The sequence below is a fragment of the Populus euphratica genome, unplaced genomic scaffold, assembly GCF_000495115.2.
Source record: "Populus euphratica unplaced genomic scaffold, PopEup_1.0 scaffold230.1, whole genome shotgun sequence".
Classification (NCBI taxonomy): Eukaryota; Viridiplantae; Streptophyta; class Magnoliopsida; order Malpighiales; family Salicaceae; genus Populus; species Populus euphratica.
Window position 1 is genome coordinate 107992 of NW_011500083.1, and position 19009 is coordinate 127000.

The 19009-nt window shown below is 36.8% G+C and overlaps 2 protein-coding genes and 1 long non-coding RNA gene across 8 annotated transcripts; 1 reads left to right on the top strand and 2 right to left on the bottom strand.

Annotated features, from left to right (window-relative positions):
- The first annotated feature begins 751 nt into the window (after nt 1-751).
- On the top strand, nt 752-5155 carry LOC105108864 (uncharacterized). Of its 2 annotated transcripts, XR_839138.1 has the most exons (3): nt 752-1706; nt 1892-2038; nt 2791-3052. XR_839138.1 is itself a non-coding variant. In XM_011003341.1 (2 exons), the coding sequence occupies exons 1-2, from the start codon at nt 1328-1330 to the stop codon at nt 5073-5075; spliced, it is 726 nt and encodes a 241-aa protein (XP_011001643.1). In that variant the 5' UTR covers nt 752-1327; the 3' UTR covers nt 5076-5155. The 2 variants fall into 2 exon arrangements, 1 of the variants encoding a protein (XP_011001643.1); XM_011003341.1 differs by lacking the exons at nt 1892-2038; nt 2791-3052 and adding an exon at nt 4729-5155.
- A 515-nt stretch (nt 5156-5670) lies between these two features.
- On the bottom strand, nt 5671-17588 carry LOC105108861 (probable LRR receptor-like serine/threonine-protein kinase At1g06840). Of its 4 annotated transcripts, none has more exons than XM_011003338.1 (21): nt 17424-17584; nt 17041-17143; nt 16465-16615; nt 16169-16240; nt 15991-16062; nt 15462-15605; nt 15308-15379; nt 15117-15188; nt 14803-14877; nt 14466-14534; nt 14326-14391; nt 14041-14112; nt 10136-10222; nt 9948-10016; nt 9193-9710; nt 8516-8674; nt 8131-8405; nt 7545-7596; nt 6941-7185; nt 6470-6604; nt 5671-6348 (listed from the first exon to the last, which is right to left on the bottom strand). In XM_011003338.1, the coding sequence occupies exons 1-21, from the start codon at nt 17424-17426 to the stop codon at nt 5983-5985; spliced, it is 2877 nt and encodes a 958-aa protein (XP_011001640.1). In that variant the 5' UTR covers nt 17427-17584; the 3' UTR covers nt 5671-5982. The 4 variants fall into 4 exon arrangements, with proteins under 4 accessions (XP_011001640.1, XP_011001639.1, XP_011001641.1 ...); XM_011003337.1 differs by having other exon boundaries at nt 8131-8414; XM_011003340.1 differs by having other exon boundaries at nt 5992-6348; nt 6465-6604; nt 8131-8414; nt 17424-17588.
- Nucleotides 12898-13529, bottom strand: LOC105108860 (uncharacterized). 2 transcript variants are annotated; one of them, XR_839137.1, is made up of 3 exons: nt 13473-13529; nt 13159-13233; nt 12898-13017 (listed from the first exon to the last, which is right to left on the bottom strand). It is a non-coding gene; the product is annotated as an uncharacterized LOC105108860 (long non-coding RNA). The 2 variants fall into 2 exon arrangements; XR_839136.1 differs by having other exon boundaries at nt 12898-13029.
- Nucleotides 17589-19009: the final 1421 nt, after the last annotated feature.

Here is a 19009-nt window from a genome sequence, read left to right on the forward strand (position 1 = left end):
ACCTTCTCAAACTTTAGTGGAAGTAGATATGAATAAAACATGGCGGGGAGCTTCCCTACAGCGACAGCTGTGGACTTTTTTAGGCATTCCAACCTACCTTTAAGATCTTGCAAAAAGGGAAAGGCCTCAACGTAGTATTTGGTATTTGTATTCTTTTTATTCTCACAATTTGGTCACTGCATGCCTTTTTTTTTTCAATATTATCCTTGCAAATCACCTCAGAAAGAGATCGAGAAAGAATATCTTCTTAAGAGTTTATTTAATAAATTATTAACTGAAAATAGAAAAACAAATGTAATAATCAATGAGTAACAAAGCTTGAAGTATAAACCTACAAGGACCACTTTAAGAAAAGAAATTCATACAGAGGTCATTAAATGATGAGGTGGAAGAATCGTAATAAGAAAAAAGACAAATACATGGACTACATTAGAAGAAAATGAAAAATACAGGCACCAAACATGGCATTAAATCTCCCCCGACATGCATTCCGAACATGGTAACGCGGTGGCTGTTCTACTTTCAGACGCCACAGGGAAAGCCGAAAGGGTAATGGTTGTTCTTTGCACGTGCCGCGTTAGTCAAACTTTCAATTTCCGTTTTTTTGAAGAAAATACAAAAAGTCAACTTTCTTCCATGTTAAATAATAGTGAAGGTGATAATATTCCAACCACAATTATTGCTTGCTTCTGAAATTGATTGATTGATCGATCAAGGTTATATATATATTGGCAGCTCTCATGGTTAGAGGTGGAGTTTGGTAGTGGAGGTTGTACCGTACTTTTTTTTTTTTGTTTTTAAGTTCTAAATTAATTTTTTTTTATTGTGTTTTTACCTAAACCAGCATTTTGATGTTTTTGAGGCCAGCCCAAATGATATCAGAGGCCTACAAGAAACAGAAGCTCTTTCTTACACGCATAGGTCCAATCCAGTGTGTCGCCAAGAAAGAAACGGAGGCTATGGTTAGACTGATTCCGGGTTGTATCGAGCTCTTTTCTGTCAGTACACTTCGCAGATCAGTGGAGCCATGATTTTTCTGGTAATGTACAAAAAGAGGGAGTGGCGCTCAACCCTCTTATTGTCTGCTTGCATCAAGTTTGGAGCTAATGAAGCACTTTGCAAATTCATCAAGAGAACATAGATTATACACGCTAACAAATGAAACAAGCAATGATGGGCTGCTGCTGCTGCAGACTATAAAAAAACACAGATAGTGTTGCAGCCATGATCTCTTAAGCATTGTTGGTGGCTCCACCCCCCGTCCGCCTCAGTTTATTGTTGATGATACTGGGAAGACTACATCTGATCTCAGCCATGCCTGTCTGTTATGGCAGAAAAAAGGATCAATTTATCCCCAGTATGGATAAAAGCCACATTATCTGATATAGTTTTGTCCACTATTTATGGACTAACTTCTCGCCAGTTATGGACCACCTGGGCTAATCGCTTTGCACCTCCCTCTCCCTCCCGTATCTTCCATCTCAAAAGACTCTTCTACACACCTCGACAGCCCTGCCAAATTTGTGGCAAAACAAATCACCAAGCACTCAACTGCTATAACAGGATGCATTTTTCTTACCAAGGGAGTCATCCTCCATCTCAACTTGCAGCATTAAGAGCCCAATCAAATGTCCACATCACAGATGATCTTGACCACTTATCTCTGCAACAACAGTCGTATCAAGGTGCAGACACAGTTACAGAGGGTAATGGATGAGGTTTGCACATCACACACAATGGTTCTTCATTATTTTCCTCCCCCACCTCTAAAGTTTTCCTCACAAATATTCTTAGATGCCCTAATGCTTCATTTAACTTGCTGTCAATCCAAAAGTTTTGTGCTGATAACAATTGCTAAAGTATTCTTACCGCTGCTTGTTTTATTGTTAAGGATCCGCAAACACAGGAGACACTCCTCCAAGGTTCGAGTGAAGCAGGCTTGTATCCCATCCATCTGCAACATCTTCGGTCCGCTAAGGCATCCCCGACGCCGAATCAACATCTTCCTCCCCTTTTCATCGTATTACTAGTAGTCAATGTAAGGATTACGGACACCATCTATCTCTACATTGGTATGATATTGTCCACTTTGGGCCTAAGCCCTCATGGATTTGCTCTTGGGTTATACCCAAAAGGCCTCATACCAATGGAGATATTTGTCCATCCTTATATACCCTTGATTCTCCCTATTTCTAACCAATGTGGGACTTTGGTCGCATACCCAACAATCCTTCCCTCGAACAAAGGACCACCGAGCCTCTCCTCAAACGATCATTTATCCATCTACTCTCTGCCAACCAGGATTTTTCATTCATCCTCTACTTCTCTCTACTTCATCGTGTTGGGGTCAGGACACGTCCATGAAGCATCCGGAGAGCACTACCTGACTTGAGAGTTTTTGCTCTTTCTAGGTCAACTCCTCTTCACCGTGTTGAGATCAGGACACGTCCATGAAGCATCTGGAGCATACCGCCTATCCAACAGAGCTAATCCATGGATTACATCGTGATTTAATTAGGGCTCATCACCTTTTGTTAGGCATTCCGAGGATTCATCCATCATGGCTAACTCGGGGGCATGGCTCTGATACCACTTGTAAGGATTACGGACCCCACCTATCTCCACATTGGTATGATATTGTCCCCTTTGGGCCTAAGCCCTCATGGATTTGCTCTTGGGTTCTACCCAAAAGGCCTCATACCAATGGAGATATTTGTCCATCCTTATATACCCTTGATCCTCCTCATTTTTAACCAATGTGGGACTTTGATCGCATACCCAACAGTCAAGGCACCAATCCAAGCTTGGCACTCAAGATTAGGCCATCCCTTTGAGTCTGTCCTTCAACAACTTGTTCTTCAGTCTGTCTTGCTTGTGTATGGTTCGTCTAGATTTCATAAACTCTGTGAATCTTGTCAAATGGCCAAGAGTCACGAACTTCCTTTTACAGAGTCCAATAACAGGCCTCCTTATCCTTTAGAATTAATTCATTTAGATGTTTGGACCTTACCAATTCATTTTGTAAGTGGCTGCAACTTTTATGTTATTTTCATTGATGATTTGTCTCGTTTCTCATGGTTGTTTCCCATACATCACATATTAGATATTACTAAGTTCTTCATTAAATTCAAATGCTTGATTGAAAATCTATTTTCATGTAAAAAAAAATATACAGACTGATAATGGGGTGAATATACCTCAAACTCATTCAAAATACTTATTGAAACACATGGGATTCTGCATCACCTAACATATCCATATACGTCAGAACAAAATGACATTTCTGAGCGAAAGCATCACCATATTACTGAGACTGGTTTGTTTCTTTTTGTTCAGTGTCATCTTCCATCTAAGTATTGGGTTGATGCTTTCTTAATAGCTACATATATTATAAATAGTCTCCCTACACCTGTTCTTGGAAACGAATCTCCTTATCTTAGGCTATTTAAACAACATCTAGATTACTCCATTCTCAAGAACTTTGGCTGTATTTGTTACCCCCTGCTTCGTCCATACCACACTTATAAGTTGCAATATCGTAGCAAACAATGTATTTTCCTAGGATATAATGCTAAACAAAAGGGTTACTGTTGCTTGGATCCTCACACCAAATGTGTATACATCTCACGTCATGTGGCGTTTGATGAACTGAATTTTGATGATTCCTCCCTGCTTGCTCGGTCTTCAGAGGTTGTTTCTCCTAGTGTTGATCCTTCGACTACTTCATGTTTGCTCTCTAAAATTCTAGTTCTTCAATTAATCTTTAAATTCCATCATATACACGTTATCTTGCACCACATACTTCCCCTGCAATAGACCACACCACACCACACCACACCTGATTCTCCATTTCCTTCACTATCTCCCGCACCCCCATCCCCTACCTCATCTAGGCCTTCCAGTTTAATTCCTTCTCATATCATTGTCCCTATAGAATCTACTCCCTCCTTACCTTCCTGTATGGTCACCAGGTCCCAAACCAACTCATTAAAACCAAAGCAGTTTCCAGACCATCGTTTGTTAGCATCCTCTCCAAGCTTTGTCCACAATTACCATTCCCTCCGAACCCACAAACTACTCTCTAAGAAGTAGAGGATAAAAATTGGTGTGATGCTATGCAAGCTGAATTCGATGCTCTCTTACATAATAAAACTTGGATTTCATACCCACGTCCTGCATCCAAGAAAGTGGTTAAGAACAAATGGGAATTAAAGATTGAACAAAAATTCGACGGTTCTGTTGACAAGTACAGAGCAAGGCTTGTGGCTAAAGGTTTTGATCAAGAGAATGACAGTGACTTTCAGGAGACATTTAGCCCTGTTATCAAACCAACAACCATTAGACTTGTTTTAGCTCTTGCTGTCTACCATAGTTGGTCCATTCACCAACTAGACATCTCAAATGCATTCCTTCATGGATTTCTTGAAAAGGAGGTATTTATGGAGCAACCTATGGGCTTTAAAGACCAACACCATCTAGATTATGTCTGTAAGATTCAGAAATCCATATACGGCTTAAAACAAGCCCCTAGATCTTGGTTTATGCGCATTTCACAAGCATTGTTGGAGCTTGGTTTTGTTGGTTCTAATGTGGACAACTTTTTATTCTCTTATAATCATAATAATATGTGCATTCATGTACTTATATATGTGGATGACATCATTGTCTTAATTAACTATTTTCCTGCTATTTCTCTGATTATTTCTACCCTGGGCAATGAATTTGCAGTCAACGATCTTGGTCCACTCTCATTCTTCTTGGGTATTCAAGTCACAAGAACTACCGATGGTCTTCACCTTCATCAAGTAAAATATGTGACTGATTTACTTCATCGAACTAAGATGGTGGGTGCCAAACCCTTGTCCACTCCTTGCAGTTTTGGTGGGAAGTTATCAAAGTTTTCGGGTGGCCCCCTTTCTGACTCGACAAAATATCGCTCAATGGTAGGAGCTTTGCAATATCTTACCCTCACAAGACCTGACATCTTCTATAGTGTCAACCAGTTTTGCCAATTCCTGCATTCTCCAACAACAGTGCACCTAACTGCTACTAAACATATTTTAAGGTATCTATAGGGCAATCTTACGTTTGGTCTACAATTCACCAAGGGTTCTCTGCAACTAAATAGCTTCTATGACTCCAATTAGGCCGGGGGTCCTTACGATCAAAAATCCACAACTGGATATGCCTTCTATCTTGGACCCTGCCTTATTTCATAGGAAGCTAAGAAGCAACCTGTCGTGGCCAAGTCGATTGCTGAGGCTATATACCACTCGATGACACTCACTGTAGCTGAACTTTATTGGCTACGTATGCTCTTTTGTGAACTTCAGGTTCCACTCACCTCAGCTCCTTGTCTCTGGGTTGACAACATTGGAGCTCTAGCTTTATCCTTAAATCCTGTGTTTGTTTCATGCGAGGACAAAATACATCGAAGTCGATTATCACTTCACACGTGAGAAGATTCTGAACAAAGATTTACAAGCTCATTATATTTCAACTTATGATCAAACATCAGACATCTTCACCAAGGGCCTTTCTTCTTCACGATTCTTCGAGACAAGTTCATGCTTCGATCTCTCCCCACCAACTTGTGCCGGCGGGGGGGGGGGGGGGGTTGAAAAAAATTATGGGGGGGGGGGGGGGGGGTGTTAGACAAGATATCTAGGAAAAATAGAAATTATAGGAACGACATATTACTTTTCTTATTCAGTTGTTTGTTCAATATCTGACAACTAGAATCTTTGATTCTTTGTATTTTACAGTTTTTATCTTATCTGTAAATTCAAACATGTATATATCCTTATAAATACATGAATATTCTTCGCTGGAGTACTGAACCACTCTTCATAATTCCTTTAATTCTACGAACATGATGTTTTCTGCTTCATCAATGGTTCCTTCATCCACTTCCCTGTAAACTTCATGCACAATTTGAGGGGGAGAGAGATAAATGAGTACAAAGGTCATCTAATTTTGATATCAACGAGGCGGTATGAATGGAATGACACCACTGCTAAGATCACCTCCCAAGTGACTGGACGAGTTGGATATATCCCTGTTTGTGCAGAATGAAGATGAAGATGCTGACATGCCAGAAAATGTGGGTGTGGTCTTCCTGGAATTAGCAGAAGGAGAATATGTTTCAGTAGTTTCTGTTTCTGGCAAGATTCTGAGAATGTTTTCAAGTTCCCTGACCACTTCCACCATTGATGGCCGCTTGTCTTGCTCATCATGGCAACAATTGAGTGCCAAAGGTACAAATCTCTCGATGCATTTAGATGGATAGGAAACCATTCTTCTGTCTATGATGGAGAACATCTTATCTGACTCACAAGCAATATTTACCTGAAACCATTTTTTTTTATCCTTGTGTTAAATAAAAAGTTATTTGATCAATATTTGAATGCAGTGTGAGTAGAAGAGAACTCAAGGTCTCTGAAAGATCAATGTGCATCACATACAATACCTCACGGACTAAGTTTTTTCCACGATATATTGGCTGCATTCCTGTCAAGAGCTCCAGAAATACAACTCCAAGGCTGTAGACATCACTCTTGTCTGTCAACTTGCGGGTCAAAAAATATTCTGGATCAAGGTATCCCTGCATATTCAATAACAAAATCCAAGAGTTTTAGTACTGAAACGATACAGGCCATTACAGGTAAATGGCCTATAATGATGGCAGAACAGAAAAGTTCAAAACAATCAGAAGAGACTCCAAATCGGAAATTGATTTGCTGCAATCCGTACTGTCTAAATTTTAATTCTTTGGGTTCTTTGGAATACATCTTATGAACTATTTGAAAGGAATTTAAAGCATCATGATCAGAAAACCATTCAGCAAACAAATATTCTCTCTTTTGACAGAAATTCCATATTCACCATGTAACAAAGCATCCTTTCTGCATGGCTATTTTCGTAATGGAGTCCAACTTACTGGAGTTCCCTTCACCACTGTAGATACATGATTAGGCTGATATCCATCATCATCCATGACAGGAGCCAGAAGTGAGAGTCCAAAGTCGGCAACCTTAGCAGTAAGCTTAGAGTCCAAAAGTATGTTGCTAGCCTTAATATCTCGGTGGAATACTGGAGGGTCTGCTTCAGTATGTAGGTAAAGGATCCCCTTTGCTGAACCCAAAGCAATGCTTAACCTTGTTCCAAAGCTGAGCTTCTCCTTATCTTTAGCCACATGCAACAGCAGCTATCAATTTTGAGACTCCCAGCACTTTAAAAGGTTAATGTTCTAAATAAACGATAATGTGTGGATAGTAATTGAGGAATTACAATAGTCTATGGTGTTGAAAATGAAGTAGAGAATTGTCTAGATCTAATACTGTAACATTATTTCCGTCCGATTTTAGCCCTCTGTAACAGTTAAACCACACCTTTAGCCAACTCTGAATCTATATTCATTCCAGCATTTAACGACATGTGATTATAAGACCTAAAGGTTCTTAAGAATATTATAAACACTCTAGGAGAGTATCATGGAGATATGAAGTAGATAACAGATAAAAAGATTTAACAGATTTTTATACCAGACAACCAGTCCCTCAAGGTACCATTCGGCATGAACTCGTATACTAGCATCTGTGCATAGACAAAGAACACAAGCAGGCTGATTCAACAAGTAACCAATCAAACTTTGCAAATAAAGATGCAAAAGCATATCAAATCCATTTAATTTCTTAGAAAAAGGATTTAGAAAACCACTCTGTAAGATGGCCGAACAAAACTCGATTGGTGCGCAATAAGCAGAATGAAATGAAGAACATAGTTGAGAAAGAAAGCCTCTTAGAGATTCAAAACAAATTAATGAAATTTAATCCCAATCTCAATTCACATTCTGAATGAGCTGATGATATTTTCCTGGAGAAATTCGATGGCAAGAACCTAAGCCATGGTAAATAAAAGCAACAGGTCCTTTCCAGGAACCTACTGCGCTTTCAGGATGCTTATGCAGTCCTGCATTTCTGAACAAACAAGTTCCTACGCCCCCGCCCCCTTGCCAGGGACCCCTCGAATATGCCCTTCTCATTTGATTTTCCAGAACAAACGGGATAGAAAAAAGTACATGCCAGAAAAAAATTATATGAAATGACATCCACCACCTAAAAATATTACCTGCTCCCCTCTTTCAACACAATATCCAGTCAACGAAACTAGATTTCGGTGATGTAACCTTGACAACAACTTGATCTCCGTCAAAAATTCCTTTTCGCCTTGTAAGGATCCTTCTTCGGCTCGCTTTATAGCTACCACTGTTTTGTCTGGTAAAACCCCTCTATAAACCTTTCCATAACCTCCTTTACCAATTTGTGTCGCGCTGTTGAAGTTATCGGTAGCCAAGACTATTTCTTTGAAAGTGAAGCTCTTCACTCCATCAATTTTCATCTGTACTGTTAAGGCGGCAAATAAACAAAATAGTCTCATGTACCTTCTTCAGGTGCAGCCAAATATGATAGTATTAGAAGAAACAAATACTTATTAGTCACAATGACAGACTTACATAAATCTTTTCTTGGAAGCCTCTGACTGTATCTGGCATTTCTTACAATAATCAAAACTGTGATTGCTGAAATTATTACAATAGCACAGGCAATAACAGCTAGTATTATGGCTGCCCAAACACCCTTACTGATACCTTCTTTATGGAACTCAACATTCACTGTTGGAGAAAAAAAATAATGGGGCATACAGTAGTCACCCATCAGTGAATTAGAGAATGCTAAACCTGCAGTCTATGTTTAAGAGATTCATATACATGATGAACTGTGATTCAGAAAATGTTGTATATCACCATGAACATCCATACCATTATGAAAGTATTGAGAGAAAAAACATTGTCACTCTATAAAGATCATAAGAGCTATTTAATACAATTGAACTCATCCTTCCAGGATTGTTAGCAGGGGCACTGAATTCCTAGTTAAAATTGTACTTCAATGCTAACGGAAAATCTTCAGGCTTGGGAGATGCTTATTTTGCAGAATAGGAATGATTGTAAAGCTAAGACATGATGTTTTTGGTAACTTATTTATGTGATCTCAAATACTTATGCTGTTCTCATAGAAGACACAAAGACTCATGTTAGTTACACATAAGGGCATAAAGGTTAATTCAACATCATTTAGCTAAGGATTTGGAATTTCATTTTAGCCTGAAAGAAGTAGCAACAGTACATACTCTGTGCATAAGGTCCCAGTAGGGTGAAGTTGAGAAGCTCATATGGTCCAAAGAAGTCATTTGGAGGAAAGTGCCATGATGCAAATATATCTCTTATTCGTTGAACCTCTGTCGCATTGTACATTGTTGAATGAACATTATTAACTGGAGGAAAGAGCTTCAAATACATCCTTAGACGAGGTCCTTCTTCCCAGAAAAAGGAATCAATGGACAACTGATACGGGCTCATGTTAAGAGAACGCGTTACGTACTCCTCGAATTGATTAACATGTGGTGTGAAATAAGAGAAGCTAGGGCTCTTAAGACGGTATCCAATTCTGAGAGGGGCTGCACAAAAGCATGGCACAGGAGATGATGCAACATATTCAAAGAAGTCATCTGTTGGACATGATTGAACATAACATGAAACTTTTGAATTTGTTAGCCTTTCAGGAGTCTTATCTCCTCCAGCTTCAGGTTCACAGAACTGGATAATGTTTGGTGTGTTAGCTTCATGGCAGATAGGATTGCCTCCAAGCCTGAATAAAAGCACTAAGATAATGAGAATCTAGTTGACGAGTATAAAACCAAAAACATTGTATGCTGAAGTATCGATCTCATTTTCCATCTGTAGTAATTTCATTAACATTATTGTGGCATTTGAAAATCAGCAGGAGGTTTGTATTTGAATCCTTGCTTTCTATTTGAGGCTGTGTCCAAAGCCTGGATGAGCATGAAGAGAAAATATTGTATCAATTACTCTACAAAAACACTACCTCAGGGTGACATTTTCTGGCAGATTCACTTCTCCTAAAATGCTTGAAAGCGAATTGTTCCTGAGATCACTGCATTTCATATGCACAGAAGCAGAAGTTAACAGTATTTTGCAGTTTAAATAGTCTTTAATATAAGAGTTCATGCGGAAAGTTATTGATTTCATTTAATTTCTTCTTTCAGTTCTTACACTGTAAGGCCGGCACTTTTAGTGCACGACATGTTCTGCCACATGTTAGCTGATACATAACCGATCAACATATTATTTTCGAGAGACCTGTAATATAGGAACATTGAAAATATGATGTTTAATGGACATGACATCTGAAAGTGATGAATTATGATGTTTTATATATGTTATTTTTGTGGGAATCCATGTTTAAAAAGCCAAAAATAAGGTAATAACCTAATATTATTGAGCTTAATCTCAAATATACATGAATTTGGTGAACTATCAGATATAATATTGTTGAACTCTGCTATATACTAAGCCTAAATACATGTTAATTTAATGAGCTGCTAGTTTCAATATCCTTAAACTCAACCATTTAAACTCAACCATGTGAGTTTGGTGAGCTACCAGATTCAATATTCTTGAACTTGGCATCATGTTAAGCCCAAAATAAATATAGAATTAATAATATTTATTAACCCTATATTGGACCACAAGACTTTAGTTGTTTATTCTTGTGATCCTTAACATAAAATTTAAGGTTAAAGATATTTATCTCTTAACACCTCTAGATATATAAAAAGTCTTTTAAGAATCTATTATTTTTCCATCAATATTAATGATTTGTATATCTATCCCTTTTTTATGATGTGCAAGAGATACTTATCTCTAATTTATGATTTCTAGAATATCATTATACTTTCTTTCCAAAAAGATACTTACTTAAGAATTTGAGAGTCTCTAAATCTACCGAATGAGACTTTTATAGGTACCAGTTACCCTGGCTTACTAGGCACCACTCACCTTGGCCATGGAAAATAGATTAGATTGTTAGAAATAAGGTATTAATCGGTTATCTATAAGTTTCGCTCCAAAGCTACTTGGACCTTTTTAGAAACTTATCATTAGCACCATTTATGAAAAACTAATAAAAAAGCTATCAATTATTCTCCCATAACTAGTTTTTGACATCTCTAATCACTATCAATTATAAACAATCATGGTATGTCTAAGATGGAACGTATCATGGATCTCCTATAGCTATTGGCACAACTACTCTATCAAAGCATTAACAACTCCTCAATTAAGTTTGACTCCTCATTAAACACTAGTATACCAATCAAGAGAAGCTCTCCAGGGCAATAACATTACTCAACTAGGGGGGTGATGTGTATTCTTATGATCCTGTTCATGTTATCAATAAAGCTCCTATAGAAACAAAGACTACTTTAATTATCAATAATGTTCCAAATCAATATGGAATACATAATATGCTGCAAATAATTGATGCGCACTGTTTGTAAGAGAGTCGGAAGGCTAGACAATATTTTTATTATTAAGTCAGAACATGATTTTTCGTATTTACCTAAGGACTTGTTGAGACAAACATATTTAAGCTGCACTTTTTGTCAACTTCATGAATCTTATTGAAACCTAAAAACTTTCAACAAGTGCAAAATGAAATGTTGGTTCAAACCGTAAAACATGTGAAGTTTCATTGGCAATTATCAACAAGAAAATGAGTTAACTACCTAGAAAACTTCTATCGAAGAAACTCTATTTTCTCCTCACTTATAGACCATGATCTCAACAAAGAATAGATATCCAAGCCATCGATTGACTAAGAATATAAGTTTCTTATTTATGAAATAACTTATTAGAGCAATGATGTTTTCTTTTTCTTTAGGTCATGCCTAAAATCCTCTCATCAACCTTCTAAGGATGAGATTAGTTTAGTCTCTCATTATGATTACATAATTTACCTTGGAAAGAATTGACTTAGTCTTCCAAATGTAATTGTATAATTTACCTTGAAAGGAATTGACATGGTTTTTCTAGGGCACTCGTAAAACTCTTCCAGGATATGATTGACACGACATCACTTTAGGACAATAACCCTAAATTCAACAAAAATAGGATTAACTCGTTTTATGATATATTTTTAAGGTTTCTCTTTCTAAAATAACATTTCTCTCTTTCTCTCTAAAAAAATATTTATTTAATAATCTAAAAGTTTTCAAATTTTGCTAAAAGTAACCTTATACAAATACTAGTTACCATTCATCTTAAATGTAAAGAATAAATTAGATTGTTAGAACCAAAAAATTAATCAATTCTTCAATATATAATCCTTGTTCCAAAGCTACTCGGAAACCTCATCAACAAGTAAAATCATCTAATTGAGACATTAAGAGCATCTTGAAAATGATGCTCTAAAGATACTACAGTAAATTACTAATTTCTTAGTACAAAAGAAAGACATGTAGATAGAGTCTCACAGTCTCTGCAGAGAAGGAAGATTTGAGAAACTTCTTGGTATAGATCCATTAAAATGGTTATCTGATAGATCACTGCATCAAACAAGAATAAGTTTCAACTACAGGAATACCTTAAAGAAAAACTAATTAGGTTATCAACAGGTTTTGAAATATAACATTGTTTTGCATATATTTCAATCAATAGAAGATCAAATCTCCCTGATAGAAATCTGTACTGTCAAGAATTAATAGTTTTATGTTCCTTTTTGAACAGAAAAACCTACCAGTATACTTTGGTTTACTTACATAGTGGTTATGTTATCAGAGAGTGTTGGTGGCAAGGGTCCATTGAGCTCATTCTTGCTTAGATCCCTGCAACAAGAGCCCGATAACATTAACTGAAAGGCAACAGTTGTGTTATAGTATGAAATTCAGATACCACTTACAGATATGAAAGGTTTTGTATGCTGCTAAGGCCCGGTATGCTTCCTTGTAAGCTGCAATTTCTGAGACTTCTATCTCGTCGAAGAAGATTAGGAAACGAAAGAGTAAAATTATCAACTAACACAATGGCGAAACACTTGAAGCCTCCCGACTCCAGAAGTGGAATGTGATTTTGCAAAGAAGTACTTAATAATTCACCTTCATTAGTGACTGGATTTAAACATCAGTTTGTCTATTAAAAACTCGAGACAGAGAGTGCTGGTTAAGAGCATGCACTTTCCTTCTCTGCATAATTTAAAACTGTGTTTATGAAGGCACAGTTGGTTATATAGAACTTACAATTTTGCTAATTTGGAAAGGTTGCCATAGGTATCTGGAATCCCAGAGCCAATAAATTTGTTGTTGTCAAGCTGACTGCATGGTGAGAAGGGGGAACTATCAATGGATTTAATCAATTACAATATATATATAAGCATGTTACTTAAAGCTGCTAAGTTTTTTCCAGGACGGAAACCATCACTGACAAGCAACTATTGATCAAATCCATGTACATCAAAAACTAAGAGCATGCTCTAAGAGAAATGACCTTTTATGATGGGTAAATAAAGTAATTATCTAAATAAAAGTCTACATAATGTGATAAGGGAACATACAGTATGCGCAACTCCGGCAAGTCTGAGAATTCTGGTGGAAGATACCCAAATAAATTAAAAAGAATTGACTTAGTCTTCCAAGTATAATTGTATAATTTATCTTGAAAGGAATTGACATGGTCTTTCTAGGGCACTCGTAAAACGCTTCCAAGATGGATTGACACGACATCACTTTAGGACAATAACCCTAAATTCAGCAAAAATAGGATTAACTCGTTTTATGATATATTTTTAAGGTTTCTCTTTCTAAAATAACATTTCTCTCTTTCTCTCTAAAAAAATATTTATTTAATAATCTAAAAGTTTTCAAATTTTGCTAAAAGTAACCTTATACAAATACTAGTTACCATTCATCTTAAATGTAAAGAATAAATTAGATTGTTAGAACCAAAAAATTAATCAATTCTTCAATATATAATCCTTGTTCCAAAGCTACTCGGAAACCTCATCAACAAGTAAAATCATCTAATTGAGACATTAAGAGCATCTTGAAAATGATGCTCTAAAGATACTACAGTAAATTACTAATTTCTTAGTACAAAAGAAAGACATGTAGATAGAGTCTCACAGTCTCTGCAGAGAAGGAAGATTTGAGAAACTTCTTGGTATAGATCCATTAAAATGGTTATCTGATAGATCACTGCATCAAACAAGAATAAGTTTCAACTACAGGAATACCTTAAAGAAAAACTAATTAGGTTATCAACAGGTTTTGAAATATAACATTGTTTTGCATATATTTCAATCAATAGAAGATCAAATCTCCCTGATAGAAATCTGTACTGTCAAGAATTAATAGTTTTATGTTCCTTTTTGAACAGAAAAACCTACCAGTATACTTTGGTTTACTTACATAGTGGTTATGTTATCAGAGAGTGTTGGTGGCAAGGGTCCATTGAGCTCATTCTTGCTTAGATCCCTGCAACAAGAGCCCGATAACATTAACTGAAAGGCAACAGTTGTGTTATAGTATGAAATTCAGATACCACTTACAGATATGAAAGGTTTTGTATGCTGCTAAGGCCCGGTATGCTTCCTTGTAGGCTGCAATTTCTGAGACTTCTATCTCGTCGAAGAAGATTAGGAAACGAAAGAGTAAAATTATCAGCTAACACAATGGCGAAACACTTGAAGCCTCCCGACTCCAGAAGTGGAATGTGATTTTGCAAAGAAGTACTTAATAATTCACCTTCATTAGTGACTGGATTTAAACATCAGTTTGTCTATTAAAAACTCGAGACAGAGAGTGCTGGTTAAGAGCATGCACTTTCCTTCTCTGCATAATTTAAAACTGTGTTTATGAAGGCACAGTTGGTTATATAGAACTTACAATTTTGCTAATTTGGAAAGGTTGCCATAGGTATCTGGAATCCCAGAGCCAATAAATTTGTTGTTGTCAAGCTGACTGCATGGTGAGAAGGGGGAACTATCAATGGATTTAATCAATTACAATATATATATAAGCATGTTACTTAAAGCTGCTAAGTTTTTTCCAGGACGGAAACCATCACTGACAAGCAACTATTGATCAAATCCATGTACATCAAAAACTAAGAGCATGCTCTAAGAGAAATGACCTTTTATGATGGGTAAATAAAGTAATTATCTAAATAAAAGTCTACATAATGTGATAAGGGAACATACAGTATGCGCAACTCCGGCAAGTCTGAGAATTCTGGTGGAAGATACCCAAATAAATTATTATTATCCAAAAGCCTGTGAAACATTGTTTAACATATCCTTAAATACCAACCAACAACATTCGGCAGGGATGATCACCAAGAGAATTGTTGAACAACAGAAATGAGAACGAAGTAGCTGCAATATGAACTTACAAGTGACGAAGAGTGGATAATTTGGAAAGCTCGGGTGGGATTTGACCCCTAATCGAGTTGTTGTTCATGTGGCTGCAAAATCACATCCAAGCAGATAACATGTGTCGGAAAAAGCTGAACTCTTTGGGGAAACTTGCAGAGACATTTAACTTACAGATGTTTCACTGTGCTCAAGTTGGCAAATGATGTTGGTATTGGACCCGAGATATAGTTCATGTCCACTTGTAGTCGATCTAATTTCGATAAATAGCCAAGCTCATCAGGTAAAAAACCTGATAATTTGTTGCCATTCAAGAGCCTGTTTACCAAATGAATCGCACAAGGTTAAACTATCTCGAATCATATGATCAATCTAGCTTCATCTTATAGATTAATGGACACAAATCATAAAATATGTCGATGCCCTTCAAAACACATTTGACTTCAGCGATTTTTTGCATCAGAGTTGCATAAACACCGTCACTAAAACTGAACCTTTTCAGAATAATAAGAACATCCTTTCAGAATAATAAGAACATCTTAATAAACTCTTCTATATATTAAGCATAAAAATTTCTTACGAGCTACATCTATCAATTGAACTTGAGAACGAAGGACAACTCAGATAACTAATTTAAGATGATTCTTGCATTATACTTTCTTGTTCACAAGGATATCAAACTTATACAATGAAACCAACTTACAGGAGTTGTAAAGATGAAATGTTTCCTATCTCCTTCGGTATGCTGCCATCCAATTCGTTCCACATGAAATCCCTTGCAACAGGCAGCACAAAGAAATGGCATTAGATAACTAAAAGGACTGACTAGAAATAGTTACATACAGATTGTAGAGTTGTCCAGAAATTAGGTTGTGGCTCACAATATTATAAGTTGAGAAAGTTGGCCAAGCTCAGGTGTTAAATGTCCAGAAAGATTCATACTCAGCAGTTGCCTGCATCAAAACTGAAAACAGATGAGTAATCATAGCCAAATTTCTGTAAATTAATGAGGAAACACATCTTGAGAACGTATTAGATTCGTAAAAATAAAGTAAACAACTGAAGCGAAGTACTAGATTTTTCTGCACCATATTACATTTGCTTTGTTCATTGAAATCAGAGGGATATAGATAAATCAATAACAGCAAAAGTAAAATGCAGAACAAAAGGAACACACAGTTCTCGGACGTGCAAATATCCATCTGTCCCATATGTGTCGAAACAAAAAATGCCAGTCCAGTGGGATGCGCAAGGATCTCCCCTTTTCCAATTACTGAGATGCTTCATAGGATCAACCAAACTTTTCTTGACTGATACCAATGCAGCAACTGCAAAAAGGCAGGGGATGGAGCACATCAGAGCAGAAGAGTAGCAAATCTGGACATCACAAGAACATATTTGACAAAACCATATGATGTTTTGCCTCCTGGTACTTCATTCTGAAAAGGAGGGAAGAAGAGGGATTTTCATCTTTTGCATGGAACTCTCAAATTTGCTACTACGAGAAAAAGAAAAAAAAAAGTTCGAAGACGTTAATTGTCATTCGCCGGCAAGAAACTTTCCTCAACTTGCTCTCCTGCTATGTACATCCCTTGTTGTCCTCCAGCCAACGACAATTTTAGCATTAGTTTCAAGTAAAACACACTTCAGCCCACTGTACATGTTCAACACATCATGTGGATATTGGAAGAAGAAAAATCAAAGATCCAATTAAATGGAAGGAAAACATCAGGACTTCTGGACAGAAATTAACCTTCTGAGGGATCTGTGAGTTGTGCATCTGTTTGGAGCACAAAGTAACAATAGGACAGCACAAAAACACAGCCAAGACTTCTCATGCACGACATGTTGATTGCCTACATAAACCAAACCAGCCACTTTGAGTAAACATTGCATATTGTCAACAATCCCTCCAAATTCCAAAGCATATCCAGCACCAATCAAGCAACAAGAAATACTCATTTCACCTAAATTAGCCTAATCAAATTTCTAAATTTGACATCCTAAGCTAACAAGCTTGTCAATTCAAACCATATAATCCTACTAACTCAAGATGAACCAGGGCACCACTCTTAGTAGCTTACAAACTTTGTAGTCAGCCTAAAGACCAAGTAAGCACTTTCTACAAAAACATAACATTAAAAAGTAAACAGAGAAGCTTACTTGAGACAAGTCAAGTGTATGGTTAAACTCAAATGTATATATTGTTGAAGACAATGAAAATTATGGATAAGAAAATATTTTAGAACCCTACGATGGTCCAATCAGGCAGGAATTGTGGTGTGGAAAAATACAAGGAAGACTTGTTTGTGGGGGTAATGATAATAAAAGATTTTGAAAGGAATTGTGGTGTGGAAAAATACAAGGAAGACTTGTTTGTGGGGGGAATGATAATAAAAGATTTTGGAACCTTGTGGCATATTGAAAACCGTGTGTGAGATGGCACTTTGTCTTCATTGTTGGCTTCGATTTCATCGGGTTCAGAGGGGAGACAGCGAGTGACTGGGAGAGATCAGACTAAACATCTCACTTCTTTCATTTTCCACTATTTTGCCATCAAAGCACTTTGTCCCACCATTACAGATCATGACAGCAGGTTTTGGCACCTTCTTTTTTTTTTTCCAGATAATAGTCGAGATTTTATTAACTTTTGGGTAATAATAAGTTAGCCAAAGAAATAGAAAAAAAGGCCACGACAGAAAGAAGAAGAAAAGAAGCCATAAAAGCACGGCTGCTGCTATGAAAAAGACAGGACAGAGACCAGACAAAGTGTTTCACACACGGTTTTGCCTCCTGGTAAAAGTCAGCTGTGAGTTATTCTGTTATTCCAGAATTTGTTCCCATCAGAGCTGATCCCTAGACCCCTTCCAGTGTACGCTAAAGTGTTTCTATCAATCTTCAACCATAAGGCAAGCACCTTGACTACGCTTAAAAATATCATCAACTTGGAACACGTCAACATGGTCATTTTCTTAGGCCTGCTGAACATTCAAAGTAATAAATAAAATATAAAATACCTTTCAGAAATTTGATTTCTGATAGCATATCTTTCTCTTTACATCAAGAAGAGAGAGTTCTTATCTTTTACTTTGTTGGATGTTTTATCTAATTTTGATTATGATTGGTTGGCATCATTGTGTATGAGGAAATCTGAGATTCTCCAATGCAGTTGTTTTAGTAAATGGATCAGTGAATATGTTGAGCACTTGTTCTGATCCTTTATTACTAAATTTTCAAGAAAAACAAAATTGGAGAACGCAGTTGGAAGCCAGGTTGAGGAAAATTGTTACGGTGCTCAGGGAGTAACTAGTGACATTCTATCCGTTAGTCTCTAGATCCACCTCGAACAAACAAACAAACAAGAACATGAAAGAGAAGATGAAACTCATGGCCACTAAAAATGATAAGAACATCTAAATTTCCCGTTAGTACATTTATGCTTGTCGATAAATATGTGTAGAATCAAGTTAAAGTGATGAAACCGATTCAAAATTTTTTCTCCCTTGCAATAGGATTTTACTTGCAGAGTTCTCATAGTATCAGAAAGTTTGGAAGGTAGAGACCCCCTAAGGTTGCCCTTTCTCAGAGCCCTGCAAGCCAAATTATAAGATATGCAGGTGCCACAAGTGAAACACAAGTTCATGAATATAAAAATAAATTATATTTTTAAACCAGCTATACAGGAGCAATTCTGCACTATCAGAATTCATGTCGAAGACTTC